General features: G+C 40.6%; 1 protein-coding gene across 1 annotated transcript; it reads right to left on the bottom strand.

Annotated features, from left to right (window-relative positions):
- Positions 1 to 199: 199 nt before the first annotated feature.
- LOC146308950 (uncharacterized) lies at positions 200 to 27287 on the bottom strand. Its single transcript, XM_084743572.1, has 5 exons — positions 26470 to 27287; positions 5354 to 5668; positions 3920 to 4297; positions 1984 to 2240; positions 200 to 1146 (listed from the first exon to the last, which is right to left on the bottom strand). Exons 1-5 carry the CDS (start codon positions 26852 to 26854, stop codon positions 916 to 918), a joined length of 1566 nt encoding a protein of 521 aa, XP_084599698.1. The 5' UTR covers positions 26855 to 27287; the 3' UTR covers positions 200 to 915.
- Positions 27288 to 27836: the final 549 nt, after the last annotated feature.

The following is a 27836-nucleotide window of genomic DNA, read 5'->3' on the forward strand; positions in this document are numbered from 1 at the left end:
AACAACAAGAAAAAAGCAAAAAAAAATGAAATCTAGGGACGAGGACGGGGAACACAGGAGAACATCTGTTCCTCTGCAGACGGACGTAAACAGTCGAGTATCTGTGTAACACAGAAAGTATCAAACGGCCTTTATTGTTATCTGATGTTTCAAAAATAAATATTTATATTTATGAAGTTCACTGTTCTGAAGTTCATAAATAAGAGTCGCCTGTTTCTCACTGCTGCAGTCAGCTCATCAATAATCGATTCATTTTTTCAATAATTAATCGATGAAAACCTCCAATCATGATCTCTGGATCTCTGGTCTGACACGAGACATGTGAGGACGTCATGTTGGACATTTTTCTGTCATTTAACAGATGAAATGATTCATTGATTAATTGTAAAAATTAATTATGAATGAAATCATCTTTAGTTGCAGCCCTGATATTCGACTTCCTGTTGTATTTCAGAGTAAAAGTATCTTTAAGGTCTTTTCCACCAACATGGAACTGGTTCCGTTCTGTTTCGGCACCTAATTTGGAACCATTCGGACCATTTCCACAAAAAATTGCTAAAAACAGGAGCATCATATTCTACAGGTTGTTGTGCAGTGCGTTCTGTCGATGATGATCCTCGATTACAAAGGTTCCACTCAAAAAAAGAGAAAAAAAAAATGGGTTGGTTCACCTGAACAGAACCAGTTCAAGTCTAAAATCGGTCTACCTCCCTGTTCTGCTGTCATCTGTGGAACTTTCTTCAGATCTTCAGGTCATTCATGGAACATGTTTTCAGGCGGAACATCTTCTGGACTCGGATCTGGTCCCTGTCCTGATCTCAGGGTCTGGACGCTGTCTGGTTTTGTTCTGGTTTTTGTTCTGGTATTCGTTGATCCCGTTCCCGTTTCCAGTTCCGACCAGGCGACCCTCTCCGCTCAGTGCTGGGTCCGGATGTGGCTGTGGAGGCGGGTCGCCGAGGAGAACCTCTTCCCGCACTCTGAGCAGCGGAGCGCCGTGCCGGCGCCGCAGGGCGGGGACGAGGGCGACGAGGTGTCGGCAGCGGCGTTCTCAGCGATGTGAGACTGACGGTGAGCCTTGAGGAGAGACATCCGACTGAACCTCCGGCCGCACTCCTCGCACTCAGACCACACTCTCCGTCTCTTCTTCTGCAGAGACAGACAGGAAACAGCTGAGAGCAGAGGACAGACGGACAGACGGACGCGTCCTGCAGTAAAATATACTTTATGTACTAAAGAAAACAAGAGACTCCCGTGCTGTGTGAAGTAAAATGACAGATTCTGTGAGTTTGGTTGGTTTGTACAAAGTGACAGAACTTCAGTTTCCTGTCTGGTACCAGAAACATTTTCCGAAGCCCAAATGACATTTTGTTTTTTTATTTTTAGGATGTGGACGGTGTTTAGTTTTTTTGATGTTGCAGAGGTCAGCTGATGTCCCGTGGAGTTTGTTTGGCAACAAACTCATTTTTTTCATACAATATTAACACCAAGAATTTGTTTCCTGTCTGGAGACACAAAAATCTGCGTTTCTCGCCTCGTCATTAATTCAAGATGGCCGCCACACGAACCCCATGAGACATCAGTTCATCTCAGAAACATCAAAACTTCTCATGATTCTCTTCTTACTAGACGATAAAGACGTGTTTCACTTTAGTGGAAAAACAAAAAGTGACAAAAAGATTATTTTCTAAAATTATAAAAATAATGATTCTGAAAGTTAATAAGATTTTTAAAAACAAAAGAATTCAGTCCATCATTGTTTGAATTCAACAAAGAGGAACTAACTTCATTTTAAAACATTTTAATTGAGCATTTTATTTTTTAAAAATAATTTCTTCCTTTAATTGACTATTTTTTTCTTTTTCACGTAAACTGTTTTAGTTTTTGTTTTAATGTAACTTTTAATATTAAAATAAAAATAATAAAAACTACATTTTATTGAAAATGCTCAAAGATTCTTTATCATCGTCTCTTGGTCTCCCTCACCTTCCTCCCTTTGTCTTCCCCTTCGTCCTCCTCTTCCTCCTCCTCTTCCTCCTCCTCCCTGGTCGTCAGGGGCGACAGGCAGGTCCGCCTGGGCGGCTCAACGCCGTCCTGGCGCTCATTGTTGCCGACGTCGTTCGCCAGGGCTGCCAGGGTTTCATTGGTGACGGCGGCGTCCTCGTCGTCGTCCTCCAGCAGCTGAGACGGAAGAGTCAGGAGGCGATGAAGCATCGAGGCAGAGGAGCGACGACCCGAAGAACCTGAGGACACAAAGACGAAGAGTCAGAACGCAGAGGAAAATGACTCAAAATGTTTAACTGAATCTTGTTAATTGAAAAGTATTTTTTCAACTAGTGATCAATCTGGCAATAATTTCTCCACTAATCAATTAGTTGTTTGATCCATGAAACATCAGAAAATGTTGATCAAATTCCAAGATGACGTCTTCAAATGTCTTGTTTTGTTCACAACTCAAAGAGTAAATCAGTTTACTGTCAGAGGAAAGAAAGCAGAAAATATTCACATTTAAGAAACTGAAATCAGAAAAAATTATTTATTTATGTTTCATTTCTTTTTTTCTTTTCTCGGTTTATCTTTTTATGGTTTTTCAGCACCGTTATCTGTAATTTAATGTCACCTGATTTTAAAATATTTTCATATTTTGCCTCAGTTGTTGTATTTTTCTGTTATCATCGGATGTATACTGTAAATATATTCTAAATTTTAGATGATTTGTTCTGAGTTTTTCTTTAAATTCTGTTTCTGTGATCTGGTTGACGGGAATGGGACGGGGCCGGGGTCAGTCCTCCAGGACTGGGACGTGACAGCAGTGAAAATCGGAGTGTTAGACAACAGCAACAAAAAGTATAAAGAGTTTTTGTGCATCAGGATCTACAACATTTTTTTTCTCAGAGTATTTTCTTGCATAAATCTCATCTTTCTTCTCATAAATGTACAACTTTAATCTGAGAAATTCAGATTGTTTTTTCTCAGAATGTCCGTCTGAACTGTCCGTATTTTACTGAACGTTAACATCAGAGATCAGAGACGTCCTGGTTTAACTGATCAGTTACTGAACTGATCAAACTCTTCTCTGGATGGTAAAGATCAATCAAACTATCAGCTGCAGCTGCGTCACAAACTGTCCACCAGAGGGCAGCAAACAGTCCAACACACACACACACACACACACACACACACACACACACACACACACACACACACACACACACACACACACACACACTGTACGTGATCAATATATTGATATCTGATCAGAGTTCTTATATTCTCAACTCTACAATCACATCATCTTCGTTTATTTATTCATTTATTTATTTGTGTTATTTAATGATTTTTTTTTTATTATCAGTAAACTGATTATTTGTTTTTAAAGCTTATTTTTTTTGTTTTTATTTCGTTTTATTTCTTAGATTTTCTTTGTGGTTTTTCAGCTCTATTCTATCTGTAATTTACTGTCACGTTTTTTAACAAATATATTTAATATTTTCCTGTCTTTATTTCTTAGCTGAAGTAGTTTTAACTGTCATTTGTCACTTTAATAAATTAGCTTTTTGTTAATTATTTTTTTGTTAGCTGCTTATATATTTCCTTTTTTATTTTATTCTTTTTTTGTTTTCTTTTTAAAATTTTTAGTTGTATTTTCTGTTGGGTTTTTTTGTTGTTGTTTTTTTACAAAAATATAAAGCTTTTCATTGTTTTAATGGCAATTTTCATCTGTTTTATTAGTTTCATTCTTTTGTTTTGTAAATATATATTTATACATGTATTTTACAACAATAATTTTAATATATATATATATATATCTTGTTATCTGTATCTGTGTATGTTTGTCTTTTTTGATTTGATTTTATTTGAGGATAATTCTTGCGATGGGGTCATCGTCTCTGTAAACTGCAGGTGAGATGTTGCGGCTCACCTGTGGGGCTGAGGGGGGGTCCAGGTGAGGGCCCAGGTGAGGGTCCTGTGGTGGTGGTGGTGGCTCCGCCCCCGTCTGCAGCCTCTTCATCAGGAGAAAACACCTCCATGTCCTCCAGAGGGGTCCAGCGAGGGTCCTGCTGGGGGGAGGAGGGTGCGGGCTCCAGGTTCAGAGAGGGGGCAGAGAGAGGCTGCACCTGCTCCACCCCTCCCTCACCCAGACCCCGCCCACCACCACCTCCTCCTCCTCCTCCTCGTCCTCCTCCTCCAGCAAGCTCTTTGATGTGCCAGACGTCTCCGCACAACTTCTGACCGAAGACTTTGTCCAGGATGGGAACCCAGTCCTGAGCGACAGAGAGGACGGGGGGACGCCCCGGGTCTGAGGGGGAGGACAGAGGGGGAGGACAGAGGGGGAGGACAGAGGGGGAGGACAGAGGAGATAAATTCACAATGCAGCGTCCTACAACAAAGATCTGAAGGACAAACTGACTGCAGGACAGTTAAAAGTCTGCAGGATTTCCCAAGAAACAAAAATAATCGTTCTCAGTCATCACCCGCCGCCTGCAAGTGTTCGGCACCGCCTGCATCAGCAGAGGCCACGCCCCCCGCTCATACCGTCTCATTTCTCATCATGTTGGTGACACTTTACAAACTCAGTGCGTCTGTATTTGATGTCCTGGGAACATGACGTTGACCAATCAGGAACCGGTTTAGCACCGGTCCTTGATGTACATCTCTTAAATCCACACAGTCACTCAGAGATCAGCTGATCTCATTTTACGGTCCTCAAAAATGCTTTTAGTAAATGTTGCTGTCAGTAACAACATCAGGTGAGCATCATGACGTTAATGTCCAGGAAAACAGGAGCGACTGAATCATCGTCATTTAGAAATGAGATTGCATCAGTCTATGAATCCAAATCATGATTTTTTTAAATAATAATCAGCTCGAGAGCGCTTACAGACAGCAACTGACAAATCCTGCTTATTCCACTTTTAAAGCTTTCAGGTGATTTTTAAATTGAAGTTTTAATCTCTGCTTTGCTGCCAAACTCCACTGACAAAATCAGTCATTTTACCTGACAAAACACAGGAGTTGTTGGTCTGCTGCTGCATCGATCTGTGAGTTTGTTTGTGTTTCTGTGAGACTTCAGTGAATCTGAACCAACCTTTTAAAACACTGAAGTCACACAATCACATAAACACACAACAGCTGGAGGCAGAAGTCGACCAACAACTCCTGTGTTCTGTGACGTAAAATGACTGTTTTTTTGAATGGAGTTTGGTTTGTCTGTACAGAGTGACATTTGTCTTATATAACAGTGGTTTTCTGACAGAAAGGTAAAATGGTGAAAATACTAATACTATACTAATATACTAATACTAAAACTATAGCATACACTTAATTTAATACTGAGGCAACATGTCTGACTCACCGTCTCTCTCCGCCGTCTCTTTTGACACGGTGACCTCTGTGAGCTCCTCCCGGGCGTCCTCAGAGCCGCTGGGTGACACAGAGTCGTTCTCTGATCCCCTCCTCCTCCCTCCAGCTCCTCCTCCTCCTCTGCTCTTGTCTCCTCCTCCTCCTCCTCCACGGTCGGAGCTCTTTCCCAGCCGCTCCTCCAGCAGCTGCTGCTCTCGCTCCATCTTCGTGATCTCCAGCAGCAGGTCATCAAACGACGCCTCCACGATCTTCGTCAGCTCGCGCACCGCAAAGTCCAGGACCTGCTCCATGACCGCCTTCAGCTGGTCTGCAGGACAGAGACACAGAGACGACATCATCATCATCATCATCAGCAGCAGCAGCAGCAGCAAGTATAACTGATTTAAACAACTAAAACTCATGCAGGTGTCGTGAAAAAGCAGCACATTTTCTTTCTTTCGGTTTCTCATCACTCAGGTTTCATGTTGACAAACAGCACATCCTTCTCTTTATTCTCTGATTTTCAACTCCCATAATATTTTGTTATTCGCCGCCTTCGACACAGTCATGATGTTCTGTCGTGAACAGCAGCTCAGACAACTAAACTCACTGAAAATCATATCACACATCAGTCAAAATCATAATTAGATATTTTTTGTTCAGGCCTAGTTTAATTTTTTAAATTAATTTTAAAAAAATGCTGATTCTCATCAATCGTATTGAATACTGTAATCGCACTCTCACTCAAAATAATCACAATATGATTTTTTTTTTCCAAAATCATGCAGCTCTTAGTGCGATCAACGGATCTTTACAACTAAATATCTGGATTTTGAGTCTAATAGTTGTCCAGAACAGCTGATCTGTCATGTGAGTATAAACCGTCTGAACCCTGCTGCTGACGTTCGCTGTCAGTCTCCTCGCTTCTGTCAACCGACACCTCCGGCTGCTTGACGTTACTCTGAGTCTGTGGGCGTGGCTTTCTCCTGTCATCACCGCTCACATCCACGTGTTTGATTAAACTGTTCAAACAAGAACACAAAGTCCTTCAGAGATGCAGCCTCTTTGTTTTAGCTCTCAAACTGCAGCAGATTGATGCATTTAACTTTTAAATGCTGCAGAGGGTCTGAGCTCCGCCCACCGTCTCCGTTTCTGTGGGAAACTCTGATCTCAGACATGTGAAATGATAAAAGTGGAATCAGAGCAGGAAACAAGCAAAGTGAAACAGCTCAGGTTTAAAAAAAGAAGAAGATTTAATGGAGATAAATTAAAGTTTGTAAAGGCGTCAGCGTGTTTCCTTCAGCCCGCATACGTTCATACAAACATACAGAAGCTGGAGGTTTGTGTGATTTGATTGGCTGCCAGTGGACATCACAGGGAGGACGAGGAAACGTCTCTTGGACGTGTGTGGAGTTTTTAAATAGAAGCAGATGGACGAGTGAAGGACGTCAAAATGTTCCAGGAACACTCTTAAAAATTCTGCAGAGTCAATAAACACTTCATAAAACGAGTCACGTTTATTTCTAATACGTCGGTGATAAACAGCAGACAAAATATTCAGAGACGAAGAATCTGACGACTGAATCAATCAATCAGAATCAATCAAACACATCAGCATTTATTTATTTATGTTTTTATTTGTTTACGTGTTGGTGTTGGAGTCTCTGATCGACATTTTTCACCATTTTATGGACCAAACGAGTAATCGATGAATGAAGAAAATGATCTACAGATCAATCAATACTGGAAATAATCGTCACAGGAAAGAGTTAAAAAAGTGGGTCCAAACATGCAGAGCACACAGACGATCAAACTTCATTATCAATAATCGGACTGATCAATAATGAAAAGAATCACAACAGAAAAGGATGGGAAAAAAAAACAGGTTCAAACACGGGGATGGCAGCATGTGTCGCTCCAAATGTTCCACGTTTGGACTGATCAATGATCAATTCGTTAAGAATCTGATCAATCATGTATAATGTAATCAATCTTCTATCAAATAATCATCTGAAACATGAAGCTCTTTATGTTTCAGAGGCTACACTCTTAGAAATAAGGGTTCCAAAAGGGTTCTTCCTGAAGGGCTGTGGTTCTACCCAGAACTATGTGCTTCTGAAGAACCCTTTTTGGAAGAAAAGGTTTGTCAAGGGTCCTTTGTAAGACTAAGGGTTCCATTAAGAACACTTTTAATCCAAAGAACCTTTTTTGGAAGAAAGAGTTCTTCAAGGGTTGTTGCAATCCTTAAAGAACCCTTGGAATATAAAAAGGTTCTCGGTAGAACCTCCTGGTTGGATTGTTGTCAGCAGCCTTAGAAAAAGTTCTGGTTAGAGCCTCCAGAGAGGGTTCTAGATATAACCCTTTGTGTTGGGTTCTATGTAGAACTCTTTGAAAGGGTTCCAAGTGAACTTTTATAAAAAAAAAAAAAAAAAAAGACCTACCCAAAGCAAGCAAAAAAAGGATAATATTAATTAATTAATAATTAATATTTATATTATTTGTTTGTTTGTTTGTTTGTTTGTTTGTTTGAGGTTTTCCTGACTGTGGTCCAAACTGCTCAGTCCTTATTCATTTTATTTTTTTATAGCCTCCATGTGACAGAAGGTCAGTGGGTTTACTGACGTTCTATGATCACATGAAGTAAAAAAAGAAAAAGAAACAAACATTTTCTCATCAGCCTGCCACATCCTGACACACACACACACACACACACACACACACACACACACACACACACACACACACACTCTCTCTCTCTGCCCAGTGGACTCATTAATGTACAGATGTATTTTCCATACATCCTCCCCTTCCTTTATAACAAACAGAAAATCCCAAAACGCCTCCACGGCTCAGCTGAACCAATGAAAACTCTTCGTCTGATCATGTGATCATGTCCGCGCTCTCCACCTATAATCAGCTCTGAATACCAACGTTTCATTTTAAAATTTAATGATGTAAAAACATTCCATCTGTGCCACAGACGGCAATAAAACATGTGACCAGCAGCCGCACTTTCTGTTTAAAACAAAACAAAAAAAGACTACAACAAATAATGATGTCACACACAAACAAACAAACAAAAGACCTGCTGGTTCTGAGTGTGTGTGTGTGTGTGTGTGTGTGTGTGTGTGTGTGTGTGTGTGTGTGTGTGTGTGTGTGTGTGTTGTTGTTGTGCAGATGGTGACACCAACATCCACGCCGGACACAGAGAAGACGAGCCTGTTAATCCTCACAGAGGAAACGCTCTGTCAGATTTAGGGCCGACCCAGATGCTTCTAAGCTTCAGCCGTTTCCATGGTGACCAACACCCAAATCTGTATTCGAGAGCTGCAGGTTTTTATGTTTTCTGGCCGGACTGCAGCAGCCGTGCAGAGCTACACACACTGTTGTCTGTCAGTCATTGAGCTGAGTGATGAAGTTACACAATTGGTGCGTCCTGCCGAGGAGGAGGTTCCCTATTGGCTGCTGCTTTCAAAGCCACTCAGTGCAAAAGGCAAAGAGTCGCACTCGCGGACGCCACCGAGCAGCTGCAGCAGGAGCAGACATGTTGCTTTTACATCCACAGAGTCTGATCAGACTGTGCAACTTTTCTATTTTTAAACACTGGAGTCTTCAAGAGTTGCATGTGATGTGACGATGCATGTGTATAAAAAAGGGCTAAGCCTTCGCTAAGCCCCGCCCTCCTTAGTTACTGTTGCTACGCCTGCCAACCCTTACATTATTTCAATGCATTTATTCAGTTTACAGTGACATGTATATACAATGTGTACACAGTATCAGCCAATAGGCTTCTGTGTTTAGTATGATGTCATTTAATTATATTGGATATCAAATTAGGCTTAAATAGTATTTTTACAACTTCTATCATTTAAATTCACTATGGATGTAATAATATTCAGTATCTCTCAGATGCAGCAGCAGTTTTATTTTGAACATGACATCATTTCAAACTGTTTTAAATATAAACCTCGGGTGAGATGATTTCTGTGTGTGTGTGTGTGTGTGTGTGTGTGTGTGTGTTAGGTCATGAACCAGATCTTCACAAACACCAGACCAACACCTGAGTAATGACACGTCGGTTGTCATGGTAACCGCGGGGGCTGTGAGTCATGTAAAGAGAGTCTGATTACTGGTTGAGACATGAGACACCTCGTGTTTACAGTGAGCTCAGTGTATATTGTGATTGTACGGCGCGTTCCTCGGGTTCCTTACATTTATGTACTTTTCTTCACTTTTTATACGCATCTCTCTTTGTTAACGGCGTTCAGGGTGGATTTCATTGTGCAGGGAAACTAATTTTTAACTGTATGTTAATGTCAAGACACTTGAGGATGTCATCTTGGACTTTGATCAACATTTTTCAACATTTTATGGCCCAAACAATTAATCAATAATCAACAGATTAATCGATAATGAAAATAATAATAGTTGCAGCCCTATACACAAGTTTAAACAGATGACATCCAACAGAAACCAGTGATGAATTTCTCTTCTGTGGCAGCAAACAAACACAGATCCCTGCAGAATTTATCTTCATATTCAGAAATATAAACCAGCAGAGCAGCTTTTCCTTTTCCTTACACTTTACTCTCAAATGTTCTTTTTACATCATTTGTTTAATAAAAGTCAAACAGCCTGAAACAGAAACATTATTTTTTATTGGAGTTAGAAACAAATTCAGTGTTGACTTTAAAACTTGTTTCACTTTTTTTTAATCACAACCTTCTCATGAATGTTTCCGACTTATTTATCGGCGTTAATGACGTTCAGTAGAAAATCTACAGTAGATACTACAGTCTGCAGCCTTTACGATTGAAAGCATCAAATAAGAGTCATTAATATTTTGTAAAAGGACGTTCACAAATAATTTCACAGCAGGTGGTTGTATATCACTTAATGTGCATGTGCAAAAAGTATTTCATGCACACATAAAAGTGTACTGTAAATGTCTTATTATGTTCTGCAGCTGTAGAAATACTTTAACATGTGTGAAACAGTTTTGTAGCTGAAGAAATGTTTTGTGTATCAGTAATTAAAATTTGCACAGAAATACTCTCAAAAATGAGGTTTCACAAAGTCTGAGAGACGGACACTCAAATTTCCCACCTGATTTTGTGAACCTGAAGTTACAAACCTACGAGGCATGATTTTGGAGTACGAATTTTGGCCTCGTTTTCACACCTGTTCTTCATCGGCTGTATTTAGCCAATCAGCATGCTGATGTGAACCGTGACCTTTTGTCTCCACACATGCACTGAATATTTCTACAGCTGCAAAACATAATTACACATCACAAATGTGCATGATTTTTTTGCACATGCACACAAAAAACGAAATACAACCTCAGGCTGACTATCATTTGACTACATACATTTTTGAAAAAAAAAAAAAAGAAAACCTTAAATTCTCTCTTTTCCTTGAAGACTTTTTTTTAATTGACATCCACAGTTCAAGAAGATGAAAAAATGTTTTTAATTGAAAATATTGCAATTTTAACCATCATTTAGTTTCACTTCAATTGAATTTACTCAAAGACTTTCAATACAAGCCTCTGAGGTTCCTAAAACTCAAAGATTTACGTTTATCCAAAGAAGAAAACAACAAAGGATTAGTAGGTAAAACTTTTTCTAAAGAATTTGAGTTGGGCTCAGTGCCTTTCAGTTTGATTTTTCTCAACACTTCACTCATGTGCTTCACAGTAAAAGCCTTGTGAAGACGGTGTGTCAGGCCTTTATTGTGAAGGGTCCAGGTGGGCTTAGTTTCCTGTTCAGACCGTTCGATTCAGTCCCAGCTGCTCCTGGTTCACAGAGGCCACGTGTTAATGTGACGCTTCCTGTTTCTCCAGAAACACATCGTCTCAAGTTAAATCAGAGGTAACTCAGCCGTTTCTGTCTGATGTAACAGTTACAGCGGTTTAAACTTTCCTCTTACTGAGAACGACACTGTTATGACTCAATTTTCATTTTCAGCTTCTTAAATGTGAATATTTTCTGGTGTCTTTCCTCCTCTCTGACAGTAAACTGATGATCTTTGAGTTGTGGACAAAACAAGACATTTGAGGACGTCATCTTGAACATTTTTCACCATCTTATGGACCAAACAAGCTTATTGATTAGTGGAAAAATTATTGTCAGATTGATCACTAAATGAAAATAGGTCCAAACATGTGAAACCAGGTTTTTACACGTTTGGACCTATTTTTCAATTAACAAGATTGTGACAGGGTTAATTAATTGATTTCTGTCATTTTATGGACCAAACAACTAACTGATTAATTAAGCAAATAATTAACAATGAAAATACCTGAAGATGGCGCTGCTCTGCTGAACACATGGACGAGGCCAGTTTTCAGAGTGACTGGCCAATCAGTGCCACATATGTGTGGTCAGATTCACACACACACACACACACACACACACACACACACAGACCATAACATCTCAGCAACATCAGCGCTGATTACAGACACACACTCAGACACGTGACTGCATGAAGTCGGTGTCGGCGACAGATTCCAAGAACAGGATGAAGAGAAGACAGTCAGTCTCCATGGAGACGGAGCAGCTGACGATGTCGCAGAACAGTCGTAAACTTTCTCGCTCTTCAGGCTAATGTTAGCCAGCAGCAGACTGACAGTTAAAATCTCACCTCCTGTTCTGGCTGAAGAATAAACAACCTGTGTTGATGCGTCTCCTCAAACATTTTCTCAGACACATTTAACTTCTTCTTCTGTTTTTCTCACTGCAAAGTTTTACTGCAGCGAACTGCTGCTTTGTTTACATCTGTTTCCTCATGAGATCACGTCCCACAAGATCCCACGAGATCATGTTCCCTCTAGTGCATTATCTTAACATAATAACATAGTAAGGCCTGGCTGTAACCTGGAGTTAAAGTTATTCAGTGGTGTTTTATTATGAACATCCAATTTAATTTTACAAGAAAAATTGGAATCGGTGCATCTCTTCTTGTATTTTCTTCCAGTATGAATGTGTGGAACATGGGTGATGCTTTGCACATGTGACCTATTTAAAGTTATTTATTGTTTTTTGTACTGTAATATCTGGTTTGATGCAGCATTTTCTTTTTATCCAGACTCATTTCTCCTCATGGAGACAAATAAAGTAACTGCCACCCTAACGTTAAACACTGAATCATTCTTTCCTAAAACCTTAAGTCATTATTCACTTTTATATTTTGCTATTATTGTGTTTATGAGTGTAGTAATAAGAGACGAGGACAGGAGGAGACATCAGTCTCTGTCTACTCCCGCCTCCAAGGTCTCAAAGGTCATCTTGGCGAGCGAGTGTTGAGTAGTAGCGAGGGCGTTGGGAGGGTCGAGTTCACACTCGTCACAGCTCTGAACTCGTGGGGATCATGTTTGTGCCTGTGGAGCAGAAACGTGTTGACTGGTCGACACTAATGAAACACTTCCAGCTCTCGCTCGTTCGTCAGTATTTTGCCTCTTTTTCAGTGCAGCCTGCAGAACGTCTCCTTCCTCCCACAGATTTGGATGCTGATTGCCATGGCAACAGTTGGAGCATTTGGGGCAGCTCTGGTTGTTTTGTGTGATGCTCCAAGTTCTTATTTTTAGGAGATTATACACTAATATAAACCTACTTATGAAAATTGTACGCCATTTTTGCCATATTCTGACAATAAGTCTCCCTAAACCTGACACACTGGACCTTCAACAGCACCAGAGTTCGTCTGAGCTTCTGTCTTTGTACGTTTCACTTTGGGCCTCGTGTCTATCGAAACGTTCTTTACCAGCTGAAAACACCAAACGCTCCTCTGAAAACCGCTCAGCTGAGAGGCGGCGCAGCAGCATGTCAGCCGAGACGCCAAACATCCACGGAAATGATGCTTCATTTATGATCATTTCTCAGATGCTTTGTGTTATAAACAAATACTGAAACATAAAAACCGTCTGCAGGAGGCGGAGTCATCGCTCCGATGAAGGCTGGAGCTCGTGGGGAGAAACAGAACAGACCTGCAGGTCTGTGGAGGTTCTTGAGGAAACAGCTCGGCGAGAACCATCGTTTGGTTCCAGAGATTCAGTTGGACGGAGCTCCCAGCAGGACGCAGACTGTGGTCCTCTATGTCTGCGTTACATACACCCTTAGAAATAAAAGTGCTATGTAGAACCATATAGGGTTCTTCAGCTCGTCCCCACAGAAGAATCATTTTTGGTTCCCGTTAGAACTTTTTATAAAAGTTCACTTAGAAAACTTTCAAAGAGTTCTACCTAGAACCCAACATAAAGGGCTATATCTAGAACCATCTGTGAAAGGTTTCACCTGGAACCTGAGAGGTTCTATAGAGAACCCTTTTATGGTGCAATGGTTCCACCTAGAACCTTCTCTGGGGGTTCTATCCAGAATCTTTCTAAGGCCGCTGACAACAATCCAGCAAGGTCATTCTACCGACAACCTTTCTATATTCCAAGTGTTTTATCTAGAACACAGGCAGGAGGTTCTACCGAGAACCTTTCTATATTCCGAGGGTTTTATCTAGAACACAGGCAGGAGGTTCTACCGAGAACCTTTCTATATTCCGAGGGTTTTATCCAGAACACAGGCAGGAGGTTCTACTGAGAACCTTTCTATATTTTATATTTTATCTAGAATCAACCAGGGGTTCTTTTGAGAACCGGAAATGTGAAAAGCTAAGTGCACACTTCTCTTTAGGCTACACTTAGGGTTGCAATTAATGATTATTTTCATTGTTGATTAATCAATTAGTTTTTTGGTCCATAAAATGTTGATCAGAGTCCAAGATGACGTCCTCAAATGTCTCGTTTTGTCCCCAACTCAAAGATATTCAGTTTACTGTCAGAGACGAGGAAAGAAACCAGAAAATATTCACATTTAAGAAGCTGAAATCAGAGAAATTTGGACTTTTTTAAAATTAAAACAAAGATTCAAACTGTTTAATTGATTAATAATTTATCCTGTCACTGGCTTGTTCAGTGAAAAACAGGTCCAAACGTGAAAACAGGTGGAACGTCTGTGAACTCCACCTGTTTTCATGTTTGGACCCTTTTTTTTAAAGTAGTGATCAATCTGGCAATATTTTTTCCACTAATCAATCAGTTGTTTGGTCGATAAAATGTCAGACAGTAGTATCTAACCGTAGTTTAATGTCTGAACATTAATATTCTCTTTATTTCTGCTCTGCATGCTTATAATTTACAGTTTTATGATGAGAGGAACTGAAGCGTTTGGACGTTTAAACTCATTTCTGCAGCGTAAACTGAAAGGCTAAGTGCAGAAACAGCAGACGATAATTCATGTTGTCACAGGAGAACGTGGGTTCAGCAGCGTCGTCTGTCTGCTCTTTGTAGCTCTCTCCGAGTCTGGGACAGTTTAAAAAAAAAAAAAAAAAACTGCCGTCTTTGTCCTTTTTCATATCGTCCACACGTGGACGGCAGCCGTCGGTTCAGAGCCGCGGGAGAACAAACGTTCTCTCTGTGTCTGTATCTGTCGTCTGATCTGACGCCGTTAATCACAGCCGAGCCGATGTGACAGCAGATCAGAGAACGTGCGGGAATTCCCCCTTTTAATAAACCTCGTTATGAATGAGTGATTTGATTTGATGATAAAACATTTAACAGTGTAGAATAAAAACCCTGAAGGCTCCTCAGTCCTTATTTCATTATGAGCTCAATGATCATTAACAGAGACACAACAGATTCAGTGTCAGTGAGTCAAACAGACTGTTTACTTTGACTACTGTGATGTTCTCTACCATCCAGAGAAGTTCCCACGTTCTGCAAAACACTGGGATGAGAACAACTAATCAATGATCAATTAATACGTCCTTAATCATCTAAAATTTAATTGATCTCCTATCAAATAATCATCTGAAACATGAAGCTCTTTGTTTCTTAGGCTACACTCTTAGAAATAAGGGTTCCAAAAGGGTTCTTCCTGAAGGGCAGTGGTTCTGCCCAGAACTATTTGTTTCTGAAGAAAAGGTTTGTCACAGGTTCTTTGAAAGACTAAGGGTTCCATTAAGAACCCTCTTCATCCAAAGAACCATTTATAGAGGAGAGTTCTTCAAGGACTGTCTTAGTAGAACTCCCTGTTCTAGATAAAACCTTGGAATATAAAAAGGTTCTGGGTAGAACCCCCGGTTGGATTCTTGTTAGGATTCTTAGAAAGGTAGAAAGGCTGTAAATAGAACCTCCAGAAAGGGTTCTAGGTAGAATCCTTGAAGAACTCTTTAAAGGGTTCTTTGTATCATAACATAAAACAGTTCTCGACAGAACCCTCCTGGGTGTGTTCTAGACAAAACCACTGAAACACAAAAAAAGTTCTCAGCCAAACACCCTGAATGTACTCTAGACAAAACCCTCTGAAGATTAAAAAAGTTCTCGGTGGAACCTCCTAAACGCATTTTAGATAAAACTCTTGGAATGTAGAAAGGTTATCGGTAGAACCCCCTCAGTGTATAGTGGATAAAACTCTTGGAATAGAAAATGGTTCTTGGTAGAACCTCCTGGTTGGATTGTTGTTGGCACCCTTAGAAAGTTAGAAAGGCTGTGGAAAGAACCCCCAGAGAGGGTTGTAGGTGGAACCACTGCAGCATAAAAGGGTTCTCTGTTGAACCTCTCACAGGGGGTTCTAGGTGAAACCTTTCACAGATGGCTACAGGTATATCCCTTTATGTTGGGTTCTATGTAGAACTATTTGACAGTGTTCCATAAAAGAAAACATTACCAAATCACTGCATTCTGTTTTTATTTACATTTTAAACAGTGTCTAAACTGTTCTGGAGGTTCTGGGATTGTATTTTCTTGATTTACTGATTAGGTTATCAAATGCAACACAAACAAAACGATGTTCTCCAGTTCTCAGAGGTCACAGTGACGCTTGTTCTCTTTGGCAAAAGTTTAAGATGTTCACTTTAATCTCATTAAAGACGGAGGATCTGCACAAGAACAGGCCAAAAACTTTGATTCAAAGTGATGCCCGCTGTCATGTGACACCGTAACATCCCAGCCTGGTGTTATTGTGTGTTGTTGTGTGTTGTTGTGTGTTGTTCTGTGTTCTGTGAGAGTCTTTAGAATCTGTGGAGATGATTAATGATGAATGGTGGAACCAATGTGAAACTGTGGATAAAAATCTGCTCAAAATACCACAGCTGGCAGCAGCGAGCAACCGTCTAAATTTAATGTCTCCACATTAGCTCTGAGCTGCTGTTAGTTTCCTCTGGAGCGCGTGTGTGTGTGTGTGTGTGTGTGTGTGTGTGTGTGTGTGTGTGTGTGTGTGTGTGTGTGTGTGTGTGTGTGTGTGTGCGCGTGTGCCATGACTAACTCTCCATTTGATGCTCGGGGCAACAAACAACACCAACAAATCTTCTCAAAATGGCTGTTTGGCCAGTTTTGTTTTCGGAGCACAAAGAGCTTCAGACGTTTAATCAGCAGCTGAAGCTTCACTTCAACGTTACGACACACAGCAACAAACTGACAACACAGACAAAAGATTATTAACTAACCCTGACCTGAACTGAGTCAACACAGACTCAACTTTATCAGTTTCACCAGTTTAACAGAGGTTTCCTCCCACTTACAAAACTCCATAATTACGACTCATATCCAGCTCAGGGCTGTGGGGGGGGGGCAGAGGATCTATTTTTTCATACCTTCCTGACATTTCACCGAGGTAAATGACCGAACAAATCATTAAAAGCTGATGACATTGTCTATCGTACAACGCTTTGTTCTTCTCAGACGAGTCTTGGTGGCCGTTCAGGATCGTTGAGGCCTGATTTCATGGCACCTTTTCTCAAACGGCATGTTGTCGGGTTTGAAGGCGTTTTTGCGTTGAAGCTGCCAAACAAAGTAGTCTAATCTAAAAAAATCAAAGGTGAAGATCTCATTGAGTTTTGTGAAAACACAAACTATCATCCCCACAGTAAAAAAAAGAAAAGAAAAAATAAGCTGTGCTATCTGATTTTGTCCAGATTGCACAGTGATATTTGATATTTGGGAGCTTAAAAGATCCAATAATAACCAAATGATAGTAATTTTTTAATATAAACATGTAAAACAAATAATTTTCATATACATTCCTTCAGTCTGTTCAATATTTGACTTCTTTTGCCGCTGTAGTTTTTTTTAATGCACGTTTTTTTATATCCATTCTCATATTTCTATTCACCTTCCACATATTGTATATTTTTATCTATATATTGCTGTTACATATTGTAGATCAGGCACATGTAGCTGATATATTTCTTATATTATCTCTTGATGTATTTTAGTAGAATGTATATATTGTAGTCTATTTTCTATTCTTGAATGGAAGCACCTGTAACGTCCACAATTTCTCCCCGGGGATCAATTAAGTATTTCTGATTCAGATTCTGACGACTTTCTCACTTTAAATCATCATTTCAACAGTTTTGCTCCTTTTTTTATTTCGACAAAGTTCTTCTTCAGTTGACACATTTCACTTAATCATCACAGAAGGATGTGGTTTGGTCTGTGAGGGAGCAGGACTGACTGTCCAAATGTCCATATGTCCATACTGTATGTTCACATGCATGTCCATATGGTCACATGACCACATGGAGTGTAGAGCATCAGTGGGAGGAGTCAGGCAGCAACAAAACATATGGAGAGCTTACAGAACATGATGCTTTGTTATAAATTAGTCAGTCCAACAGATTTTAGAGGAACAGCTGAAACCATCAGTCAATTCATTAATTTAAGAGTTAAGTGACAGAAAATTATCACCTATTCTGTGTGTTTGATTGTTAATAATTGTAATATATCTGTAATAATGTTGAGGTTTGGACAAAACAAACAGTGAAGAAGTCACTTTGGGCTCCGGATCATTGTGACGACATTTTTCATCATTTTCAGAGTTTTTACAAATCAAACAATCAAAGCAAAGCATTAAATCAATCAATCAGATCAACCATTTCCTCTGAAACAATTAAGAAAACATGGTGGCAGAATCATGACGACTATATAAATGTGTTCTAGACCCTGACAGACACGTGTAAAAAATGATGGTTTCATCAGAACAACAGATTTTATTAAGGCTGCACAATTATTCACAATAAAATCAAAAGCACCGAGCAAAAGGAAAAGGAAATATTTGTTTGGTTCAGACCTCAATAAATATCACATCATCACAATCTTAAAATTGTTTTTATTTTCAGTAAAAATGATGATTTCAATGCAAAAATGATCATTCCTATCAATCATATCTTTTTAGTCACACAGCTCTACTGTACATGATTTTAAGATTGTTTCTTCCATCCAATATTAAATATTTTTCAGTGTTGTTGATGTGGATTTTTCATGAATGAGATGATGAATTTGATTTTGTAATTTATTGAATTAAAAGTTAAACTTTTTGGATGTTTATCTCTCCATGTGGTCTGAATGATTTAAGCACCACACCTGCTGTCTCAGTCTGTCGGCCTGTTGAGGCGTGTGATGCATCAATATGGATGTGGTCCCTGTTGTTTCAATAATCTGACCTGAGGAAGATCGAAACTTTGTTTAACTTTTGTGGCATGAAATAAATGTGCAGTTCTTCTTTAATGCTGTTTCTGACAGCACTGCACATGACATATGTGATGTTATCCATTTAAATTCAATTTAAAGACTATTAACTAATCAGTTATTGGGAAAATGATTGCCAGATTGATCACTGGTTGAAAAATAGGTCCAAACATGTGGAAACAGGTGGAGCGCACAGACATACATCTATTTTTTAATGGATTAGACTGTGACAGGATTAATAATTAGTCAATTAAACATTTTGAGTCATTTTTAATTAAAAAAAAGTGCAAAATTCTCATCTGTCCCCAAATGACAAGATTAATTAAGTGATTAAGAATCGTTAGTTGCAGCCTTAAACAAACTGTCAGTTTGAGGTTTGGATTTAAGTCCTTCGAGTCCAGCAGCTTTTTGTCTTTGTTGAGTCTCAGATCTCTGTCAGGGTTCATTTGATAAGTTACACTAACAGCTTTTCTTTTCCTCGTCCTCCTGCTGCTGCTCTCCATCCTTTGTTTCTCTCCACAGTGAGCAGAAAGCACAGTGAAAGCGTAGCCCAGTTTTCTGCGGACAAAAGCGGATCAACCTTTGACCCCGGCGTGTCGAGGCCACGGCCTCATTAGCTCTCTGTCTGTGTCGGTTCTGCTTTCTGCAGACATTTCTCAGCTCGCTCGGCGCTCTGTTGACGTTATAAAGCTGGGATTACACAGCAGCTCCCGCATACTTCATAATAAACAATAAATCACCGACAGTTTAATTCATGAGGGGTGAAGTGGGCTGTTTCTCAAACACTTTTATTACTTCTTCAGTCCAAGACGAGCGCAGCCCACAGACGACTCCCACAGAAAACTGCAGCCAGTCCAAACTCCACCATTACATGTGAGCGGACAAGAGGATGCTAACACATGGCTAATTAGCACCATCAAGACGGATAGGAGACAGGAGGGCTGACTCTCAGACAGTAGTGCTTCCTGGTGCAAAGACTCAGAATAAATCACTTCTGTGGAAAATGGGAGGACAAAAGGCAGCCTGAGATTTGTGATGCTGCAGAGGACAGAAACAGCAAGAAAGCTCCTCAATAACCAGGTGGACAGCTAGAGAACAGATTCACATCACTGCTGCAGGACTCAGGATCTCCGTCAGATGACCTGGATCAGCTCTCATCCTCACACAGCAGGGTGAGGACTGACCGCTAACAGCTAATGTCCAAACATGTGGAGCACATGGACGTATGTCTTAGATCTTAGTGTAGTGCTGGACTCAGACCTGAACTTTAGCATCAATATTCAGACAAAATCAGCTGACTGTCCCCTGAAGAATGTCTCAAGAATTCACAGACTTCGTCCACCAGAAGTGTCCATGGAAACGATTCGTCTCAAACAAACAATAGCAGCTCCTGAAGAAGTTAGCGTAGGTTCTGGCTCGATGGAGAAGATGTTCTCATGCTTCGGCTTTGGCAAGAGATTGATCTGATTGGTTGAAGTTAGCCCGTGTTAGACATGATAGATGGTTCTCCTGCCAAGTGTTTTTTTTCTAAAAGTATTATTAAAGTAACACCAGCGACTGTCTGACCAAGGAGAATTTTGTCAGAGAAGAGCCTAAAGACCAACCAACTGACCAACCACAAGGTGTCAGCCCTAAATGACACACCTGAGCATTAAAAAATGCCATGCGGAGTTCCACAAGGCTCCATCCTCAGACTTCTTCTGTTCAACATCTATACACTGCCACCAGCTCGGATTATAGGAAAAAAAAAGAATATTTTACTAAAATGTGCAGGTCTGCTTCCTGTTCCCCTGAGTCCAAACTAAACCTGGAGAAGCAGAATTCAGTTTTTATGCTCCACAGATCCAAGACAAACTGCTTAAACTGTTCTTTTACATAGCTTCTTTACTGGAAGTGACATGAGAGAGCAAACCCCAGATTTTGTGCACTTGCTTGTCAGAATTGACTCTGACTTTCTTCAAGTTTCAGTTTTCCCTCATCAAAGCAGCCAGTGGGGATGACGACAGACTACTAAACAAGGTTGAGAATGATCCACAGCAGCCTTTTTATAGGAATATCCTCAAAAAGGACAAAGATCTCACTCTGCACTCTAATAGTCTTATTTTATTGTATTTTAGCGTTTTTTATATTGCCTCTTGTCACATTTCTGCCTTTTCTGTCTTGTGTGAAGCTCTGCTATCAGTTTGTGTCTGATTTCAGGACTAAATTAATGTTTCTGTAGAATAAAATCCTGCTCGGGTCAGGACGTGATTTGCCATCGCTGCTGTGATGTCACCATCTGTCCTGAGGTCCTCTCTGGCCATGATCGTGGCGTGTCACGGCGGCGGCCTGGTTTCTCTGAGAAGAGGCTTTGCGTGTCAGCTGTGTGTTTGCATTCGAGTGCGCAAATGTGTGCATGCATGCGAGAGAGCGCGGCGTTGGCGGCGTCCTTCTTTCTCACGTGTCTGTGCATGTGGATGAGTGTGTTTGTATGTGTGTGTGTGTGTGTGTTTGTGTGTGTGTTCGCGCTGCTGCAGTTGTGAAACACACCCAAACAAACACACAGCAGAATCTGAATGACATCAGGGAATCAGTCCTGTTCTGACGGATTAGTGTCAGATCGGCTTTATTCTGTCATTGAACACAAAACCCTCACACACCTTCACACACTTTCACACGCACAGACACACACAGACACACACAGACACACACAGACACACACAGACACACACCACAGTCGTTCGCATGCACTGTGTTTATCCACACACCTCATTCAGGTAGATTCATCCCCCTGGAAATTTTCTTTTTTTTTTTTTCAGTATTTTGCCTATTGAAGACTATTTTGATATTTTGACTTCTGCTCCTGAAGGTGCACCAGATGTTTACAATTTTTATCTTTCTATTACTATTTATATTTATTATTTCGATTGCAGTAAGATTCATGACTAGTGGAAATGATCATTTTTGGATCATAATTTTCATTTTCACTGAACAAAACCTATTAAAATCATGATTATGAGACATTTGTTGGGGTCTAATACATCTCTGCAGCACTACAGTACTTCATTATAACACATATCTGCAGCACTACAGTACTTAATTATAACACATATCTGCAGCACTACAGTACTTCATTATAACACATATCTGCAGCACTACAGTACTTAATTATAACACATATCTGCAGCACTACAGTACTTCATTATAACACATATCTGCAGCACTACAGTACTTAATTATAACACATATCTGCAGCACTACAGTACTTCATTATAACACATCTCTGCAGCACTCCAATACTTCATCATAACACATCTCTGCAGCACTACAGTACTTCATGATAATACATCTTTGCAGCACTACAGTACTTCAGCTTAACACATCTCTGCAGCACTACAGTATTCCATAACACATCTCTGCAGCACTACAGTACTTCATCATAACACATCTCTGCAGCACTACAGTACTTCATTATATCACATCTCTGCAGCACTACAGTACTTCAGCTTAACACATCTCTGCAGCACTACAGTACTTCATGATAATACATCTTTGCAGCACTACAGTACTTCAGCTTAACACATCTCTGCAGCACTACAGTATTCCATAACACATCTCTGCAGCACTACAGCACTTCATCATAACACATCTCTGCAGCACTACAGTACTTCAGCTTAACACATCTCTGCAGCACTACAGTACTTCATTATAACACATCTCTGCAGCACTACAGTACTTCATTATAACACATCTCTGCAGCACTACAGTACTTCAGCTTAACACATCTCTGCAGCACTACAGTATTCCATAACACATCTCTGCAGCACTACAGTACTTCATTATAACACATCTCTGCAGCACTACAGTATTTCATTACACATCTCTGCAGCACTACAGTACTTCATTATATCACATCTCTGCAGCACTACAGTACTTCATAATTACACATCTCTGCAGCACTACAGTACTTCATCATAACACATCTCTGCAGCACTACAGTACTTCATTATATCACATCTCTGCAGCACTACAGTACTTCATAATTACACATCTCTGCAGCACTACAGTACTTCATCATAACACATCTCTGCAGCACTACAGTACTCCATGATAATACAACTTTGCAGCACTACAGTACTTCATTATATCACATCTCTGCAGCACTACAGTACTTCATTATAACACATCTCTGCAGCACTACAGTATTTCATTACACATCTCTGCAGCACTACAGTACTTCATCATAACACATATCTGCAGCACTACAGTACTTCATCTTAACACATCTATGTAGCACTACAGTACTTCAGTTTAACACATCTCTGCAGCACTACAGTACTTCATGATAATACATCTTTGCAGCACTACAGTACTTCATTATATCACATCTCTGCAGCACTACAGTACTTCATCATAACACATATCTGCAGCACTACAGTACTTCATTACATCACTAAAGCTACACAGTACCTCATTATAGTACATCTATGCAGTGCTATAATAATACTAATTACTAATTAAACTAATTTATTAAATTAATCTATTATCAACTATTTTGATAATCAAGTAATCAGTTTGAGTAATCTTAAGAAAAAAGTCCAATTTCTCTTCTTTTTCTGTCACTAAAGTGTGTGTAAAGAAACAACACATTTGAAGACATGTCATAGACAAATAAATTAATTTAAAAAAAAACATTGCTACATTAATCAATAATATCTCAAAATAATCTTAATCATTACATACGACCGCCTGTCAACAAGTCAAACTTCAGAGTCACATGACGAAACCAAAGAGCATCAGTTTCTCTGAATTTATCAGTGGGCAGAAAGAAAGACGCTCACTGGACGTTTTATAGGACCACACACGTCTTTATGGCAACAGTCTGTCAGCCATGTTGGAGCTCTCTGAACGCAGCTCGAATCGTGAGTGGACCAGGAAGCCATGTTGATTCTGACTGACTGCTAGCCACTCCACACATGTGGACAAAGCTAGCGTTAGTCAGAATGAACCTCAGTTTTCACCATTTGTGCAGTTGCCAGATGGAATCAGCTGCGACCACAGGCAGCGCGCTGCATTTCCCAAACACCTTCATGCATTAAAACAGAGGTTTGAACATCATTTCTCACCAACTCTTTTCAGTTTTAATTTTGTGACCTGTTAGGTTTAAAATGTGTGTTTTGATGCTTTCGTGTAGTTTTACAACATTTCAACTGAGTTCTTGAATTATTTTCTTAATAAATATTTCATGAGTCCCTCAAATTTTATTTGGCCTCAGTAAATAAAGGCTTACAAAGTGATAACACGTGTTATAGAGACCATGTGTTATACAGACATGAATACAGGTCTGACCTGAGATTCTGTTCGATTCTCTGATGTGTTTTGTGCACAAAAAAGTTTGAAAACTACTAATTTAATGTACTGAAAAGGTATCATTTTTGTACTGCTAGAATAACTACTAATACAGTATAATGTGGGGCTGTGTATTCTACATAAGTGTTTGTAGTACTTAAAGCATCAAATATCAAAAAACTTATTTCTTTCTGATTTTTGACAGTTTGTACTGCTTCCTTACTGGAAGTGATGAGAGTAAATGAACCTCATATTTTCAGTTTCTCCCGGTGAAAACTGACGGGATGTTCCTGGTAACTAATTAATCTGTCAATTAAACGCAAAATTTAAATTTAGACTAGTTTACTAGGTTAACGGTAAGAATACAGTCAGAAAGCAGTTAAATTCAGCTAAATTTATTGACTGATAGTTAAATACTGTCCAAAAATCATATATGCCAAATCAAATTGTAAATGCCGATAAAATGTGTGGCACTTTGTGCTGTGCAATACAAACATTACACATTAACCTACAAAACATGTCAACAGCTCACTTTAGACCAGAAAGAATCACAGAGTCTGCAGGACACTTTAGGCAGCAAAAATCCCCAAAACAGCTCGCAAAATGAGAGGGACCGAATAATGATATTTACTCACATATTGCAACTTTTTTGCAATTTTCACTTGGTCTTACAATTTTATTCCAAAATCCCAGATCCAAGCACACTAGACCCTAAAGACCAGGTCAGTTAATGTGTACTTGGTACGGTGCTTAGTATGGTTCATGTGTACTCAAGTATGGTCCACATCAGGTGTGAAAGCAAACCGTTTCACACAGACACAGTATGAATAAATCGCACCTGGTTTGAAAACCCCACTTTAATTCTCCCTGGAACAAGTTGCCTTTGATTTTTAATGAATCATACAAAAAAATCTGCCAGTTTCCATGATTTAATTGCAAAATAATCCTAAAAACGTTGCAGCACGCATTGATTTTTTTTTTTAAGGCAGCTGTAAAATCATGCTTTTTAGGCCACAACAATCCCCCCAAAAGTCTGTAAAATCCTGGAGGGACTACATGAGTACAGACATCCAGGAACTGAGTGAAATTAAGCTCGTAAACTGAGGGGGGCACGGCACCTTTTTCCAACGTTTGTCTGAGGTGAGTTCCACGCTGTCCGACTGTAAAAACCTCTGAGATAGACAAAGTTCTCACACGGCTGCTTGTGTTTACTGGAATCTGCCCTTCACTCATCTGAATCCTTCTCGTGAGTGACCTTTGCGTCCTGTCATTTCCCCTCCAGCTGAAAACAAAAACAAAATGGACTCCCTCCAAACTGATGCCCACGGCCTCTCCTCCCCGACCTGAATGAAAACTCTCATGCGGAATTACAGTTAACTCGCTGCTGCCGGAGACATGTTTTTTTCTTATTTTGGGCCTCCTGGCGATGCATTCGAGGGCTTCTCGTGCTGATGAATCTGCCCTGACAGCCGTAAAAACCCTGAAAAGACACTTGCTGAATATGTGAATATTCGCCACCCCATGCTACATCTTTGTCCTCCCCTTTTTCGCGCCTAGGCTCTTTTCTTCTGCAATGAAACACCGATTAGACCTCACTGGAGTCCGCCTCGACGTGGGTCTACGATCCTGTCAACTACAGTCTGTTGCTTCTTTGTCCTGGTCCCCAACCACTGCCAACACCACCACCGCCCCTCCGCTCCTGGAGAGGACATGTCAAGGAAGGCTGTAAATCTTATTTTATGATCTAACAAGCTTCTGGAACTCAGGGCCCTGTTTCTTTTATTTTTAGTGTGTCTTTGTTTCCAGCCTGAGCTGCCCAACCAGCCACTTTTCCTCATGAACCTGTTCTGTCACAGAGCTGCAGAGTGAATGCAGTGATCTGACCTGACAGACAGACAGACTGACACACAGACAGATGTCGTATTTAAGGAATAAGAGGCTGAACTCAGTCACATTATATTCAGCCTCACTTCCTTTCTGTTCCTATTAAAGCCCTCAATTTAAAGTTCTCCAGCCTCGTGGAGACAGCTTGTCTCAGCTGTGTGTCCACACTTTGTCTCCTGAACATGTCAGTTTATCACCTGCAGGCCTCACTTTCTCTGCAGTTTACTCATAAACCCTTAAATCTGCCTGCAGAGTTACGCAACCCAGCGTTAGCGTGCTGTTCGAGGCTCAGACAGAGGGAGGAGTGCCCTGCATGGACAACTCTGAGTGTGTGTGTGTGTGTGTGTGTGTGAATATATGAGTGTGTGTGTGTGTGTTGTGTAACTGCTGCCTACCCACGACTCGTCCTCTCTGCTCCAGGCGGCGTGTGTCGGTGGGCACCCCGGGCTCGGTGCCCTGCCCTCCGGGGACGTGTAGCTGCTGCTGCTGCCGCTGCTCGGGCTTTGTTCTGCCGCCGTCGTCCCCCGCCGCCTTCCCAGCCTTGTTCTTACCGGCCACCGGAGAGCCTCCGCCTCCGTCCGCGGGGCCCCGGCTCTCCCTCGCCTGCAGCTGAAGCCGAAGCCTGCGGTTTTCTTGCTCCTTCACGGCCGTCTCCAGTAGCAGCGTGTTCAGGCTGGAGCCCACCGACTTACTGATTTCCTGGACGGCGAGCTGAACGACCTGCTCCAGCACGGACTCCAGCTGGCCCTGGAAAAACGAAATGTACACGGCCCCGTTCATGTTTTCGCCCCCTCCGATAAGAGGGCTCTCTCATTCTTCTGTGGCCGAGCCCCCAGCCCACCCCCCTGCCCTGTCTCCCCGACGGAAAGCTGGGTAAAACTCGGCCCCGGGTCCGCTCGGCTGCTCCCGCGGCTGCTCGGCTCGTCTCCTCCGGCTGCTGCTGCTCTCTCCTCGGCTCTCACCGCGCGTGTTCAGCCCCTCCGGAGGCTGCCGGAAAGACCCGAGTAGAGGCGCAGCAGTTTTTTCCCGCCCACATGTCTTGGCCCGCGCGGGCCGTGCACGCTCGCGCCCTTGCAGTCAGCCATTTTGGCTCTCAGAAAATAACATCAGTCATCCCCAAATGTCAGCACGGACTGAACCGTGTTATTACTGAGAAATACCTTCAAATCACACACAGGACGGAGATAAGAGCAGGTTTACTAAACCACCGCAGCTCACAGCAACAACTGGACTCTGTATCACACGAAAAAATTACAAAAATATCAACATAAAAGAAAATCATTTGTTTAGCATGCTGTGTTCATTTTGTCTTTCTGCCTCATGTGGAGCGCATCTTCTTCCTCCGGTAGTTTACACTGTAAAAAAAAAAACAAAAAAAAACAGTCGTACAGGGATTCAGTGGAATCAACTTTTTTTTATTAATTTAAACTAAATATGCAAATTTATTAATTCAGATTAATCAATTTCTTGTATTTATTTTTTGAAAATTTAATAATCTGGCCCAACTGATCCCAGGTATTTGGCACCAATGACTGATACTGATATTAGGTAGTTAAAAAAAAATTTGATTTATATATCAACCTATAAACTTTATACATATAATATCAAACAAACACATTTTTCAAACATTAATATTAAACACTTGTGACAAGGAAATGTAACGGAGGCAGAATATTTTACAGTTTATCAATAATCTTTATTGTTTATTATCTGTAATAATTTAATACCAAAAAGACTAAAACATGCACACATACACACTCAT

The sequence above is a fragment of the Lutjanus erythropterus genome, chromosome 19, assembly GCF_056507025.1.
Source record: "Lutjanus erythropterus isolate fLutEry1 chromosome 19, fLutEry1.hap2, whole genome shotgun sequence".
Classification (NCBI taxonomy): Eukaryota; Metazoa; Chordata; class Actinopteri; order Lutjaniformes; family Lutjanidae; genus Lutjanus; species Lutjanus erythropterus.

Coding starts and splice junctions, on each gene's coding strand:
- LOC146308950 (XM_084743572.1), bottom strand. CDS start 26,854: ATGAACGGGGCCGTGTACATTTCGTTTTTCCAGGGCCAGCTGGAGTCC. Junction 5,669..26,469: donor GCAGAGAGGACGAGTCGTGG/GTAGGCAGCAGT, acceptor TCTGTCCTGCAG/ACCAGCTGAAGGCGGTCATG. Junction 4,298..5,353: donor AGAGACGGCGGAGAGAGACG/GTGAGTCAGACA, acceptor CCTCCCCCTCAG/ACCCGGGGCGTCCCCCCGTC.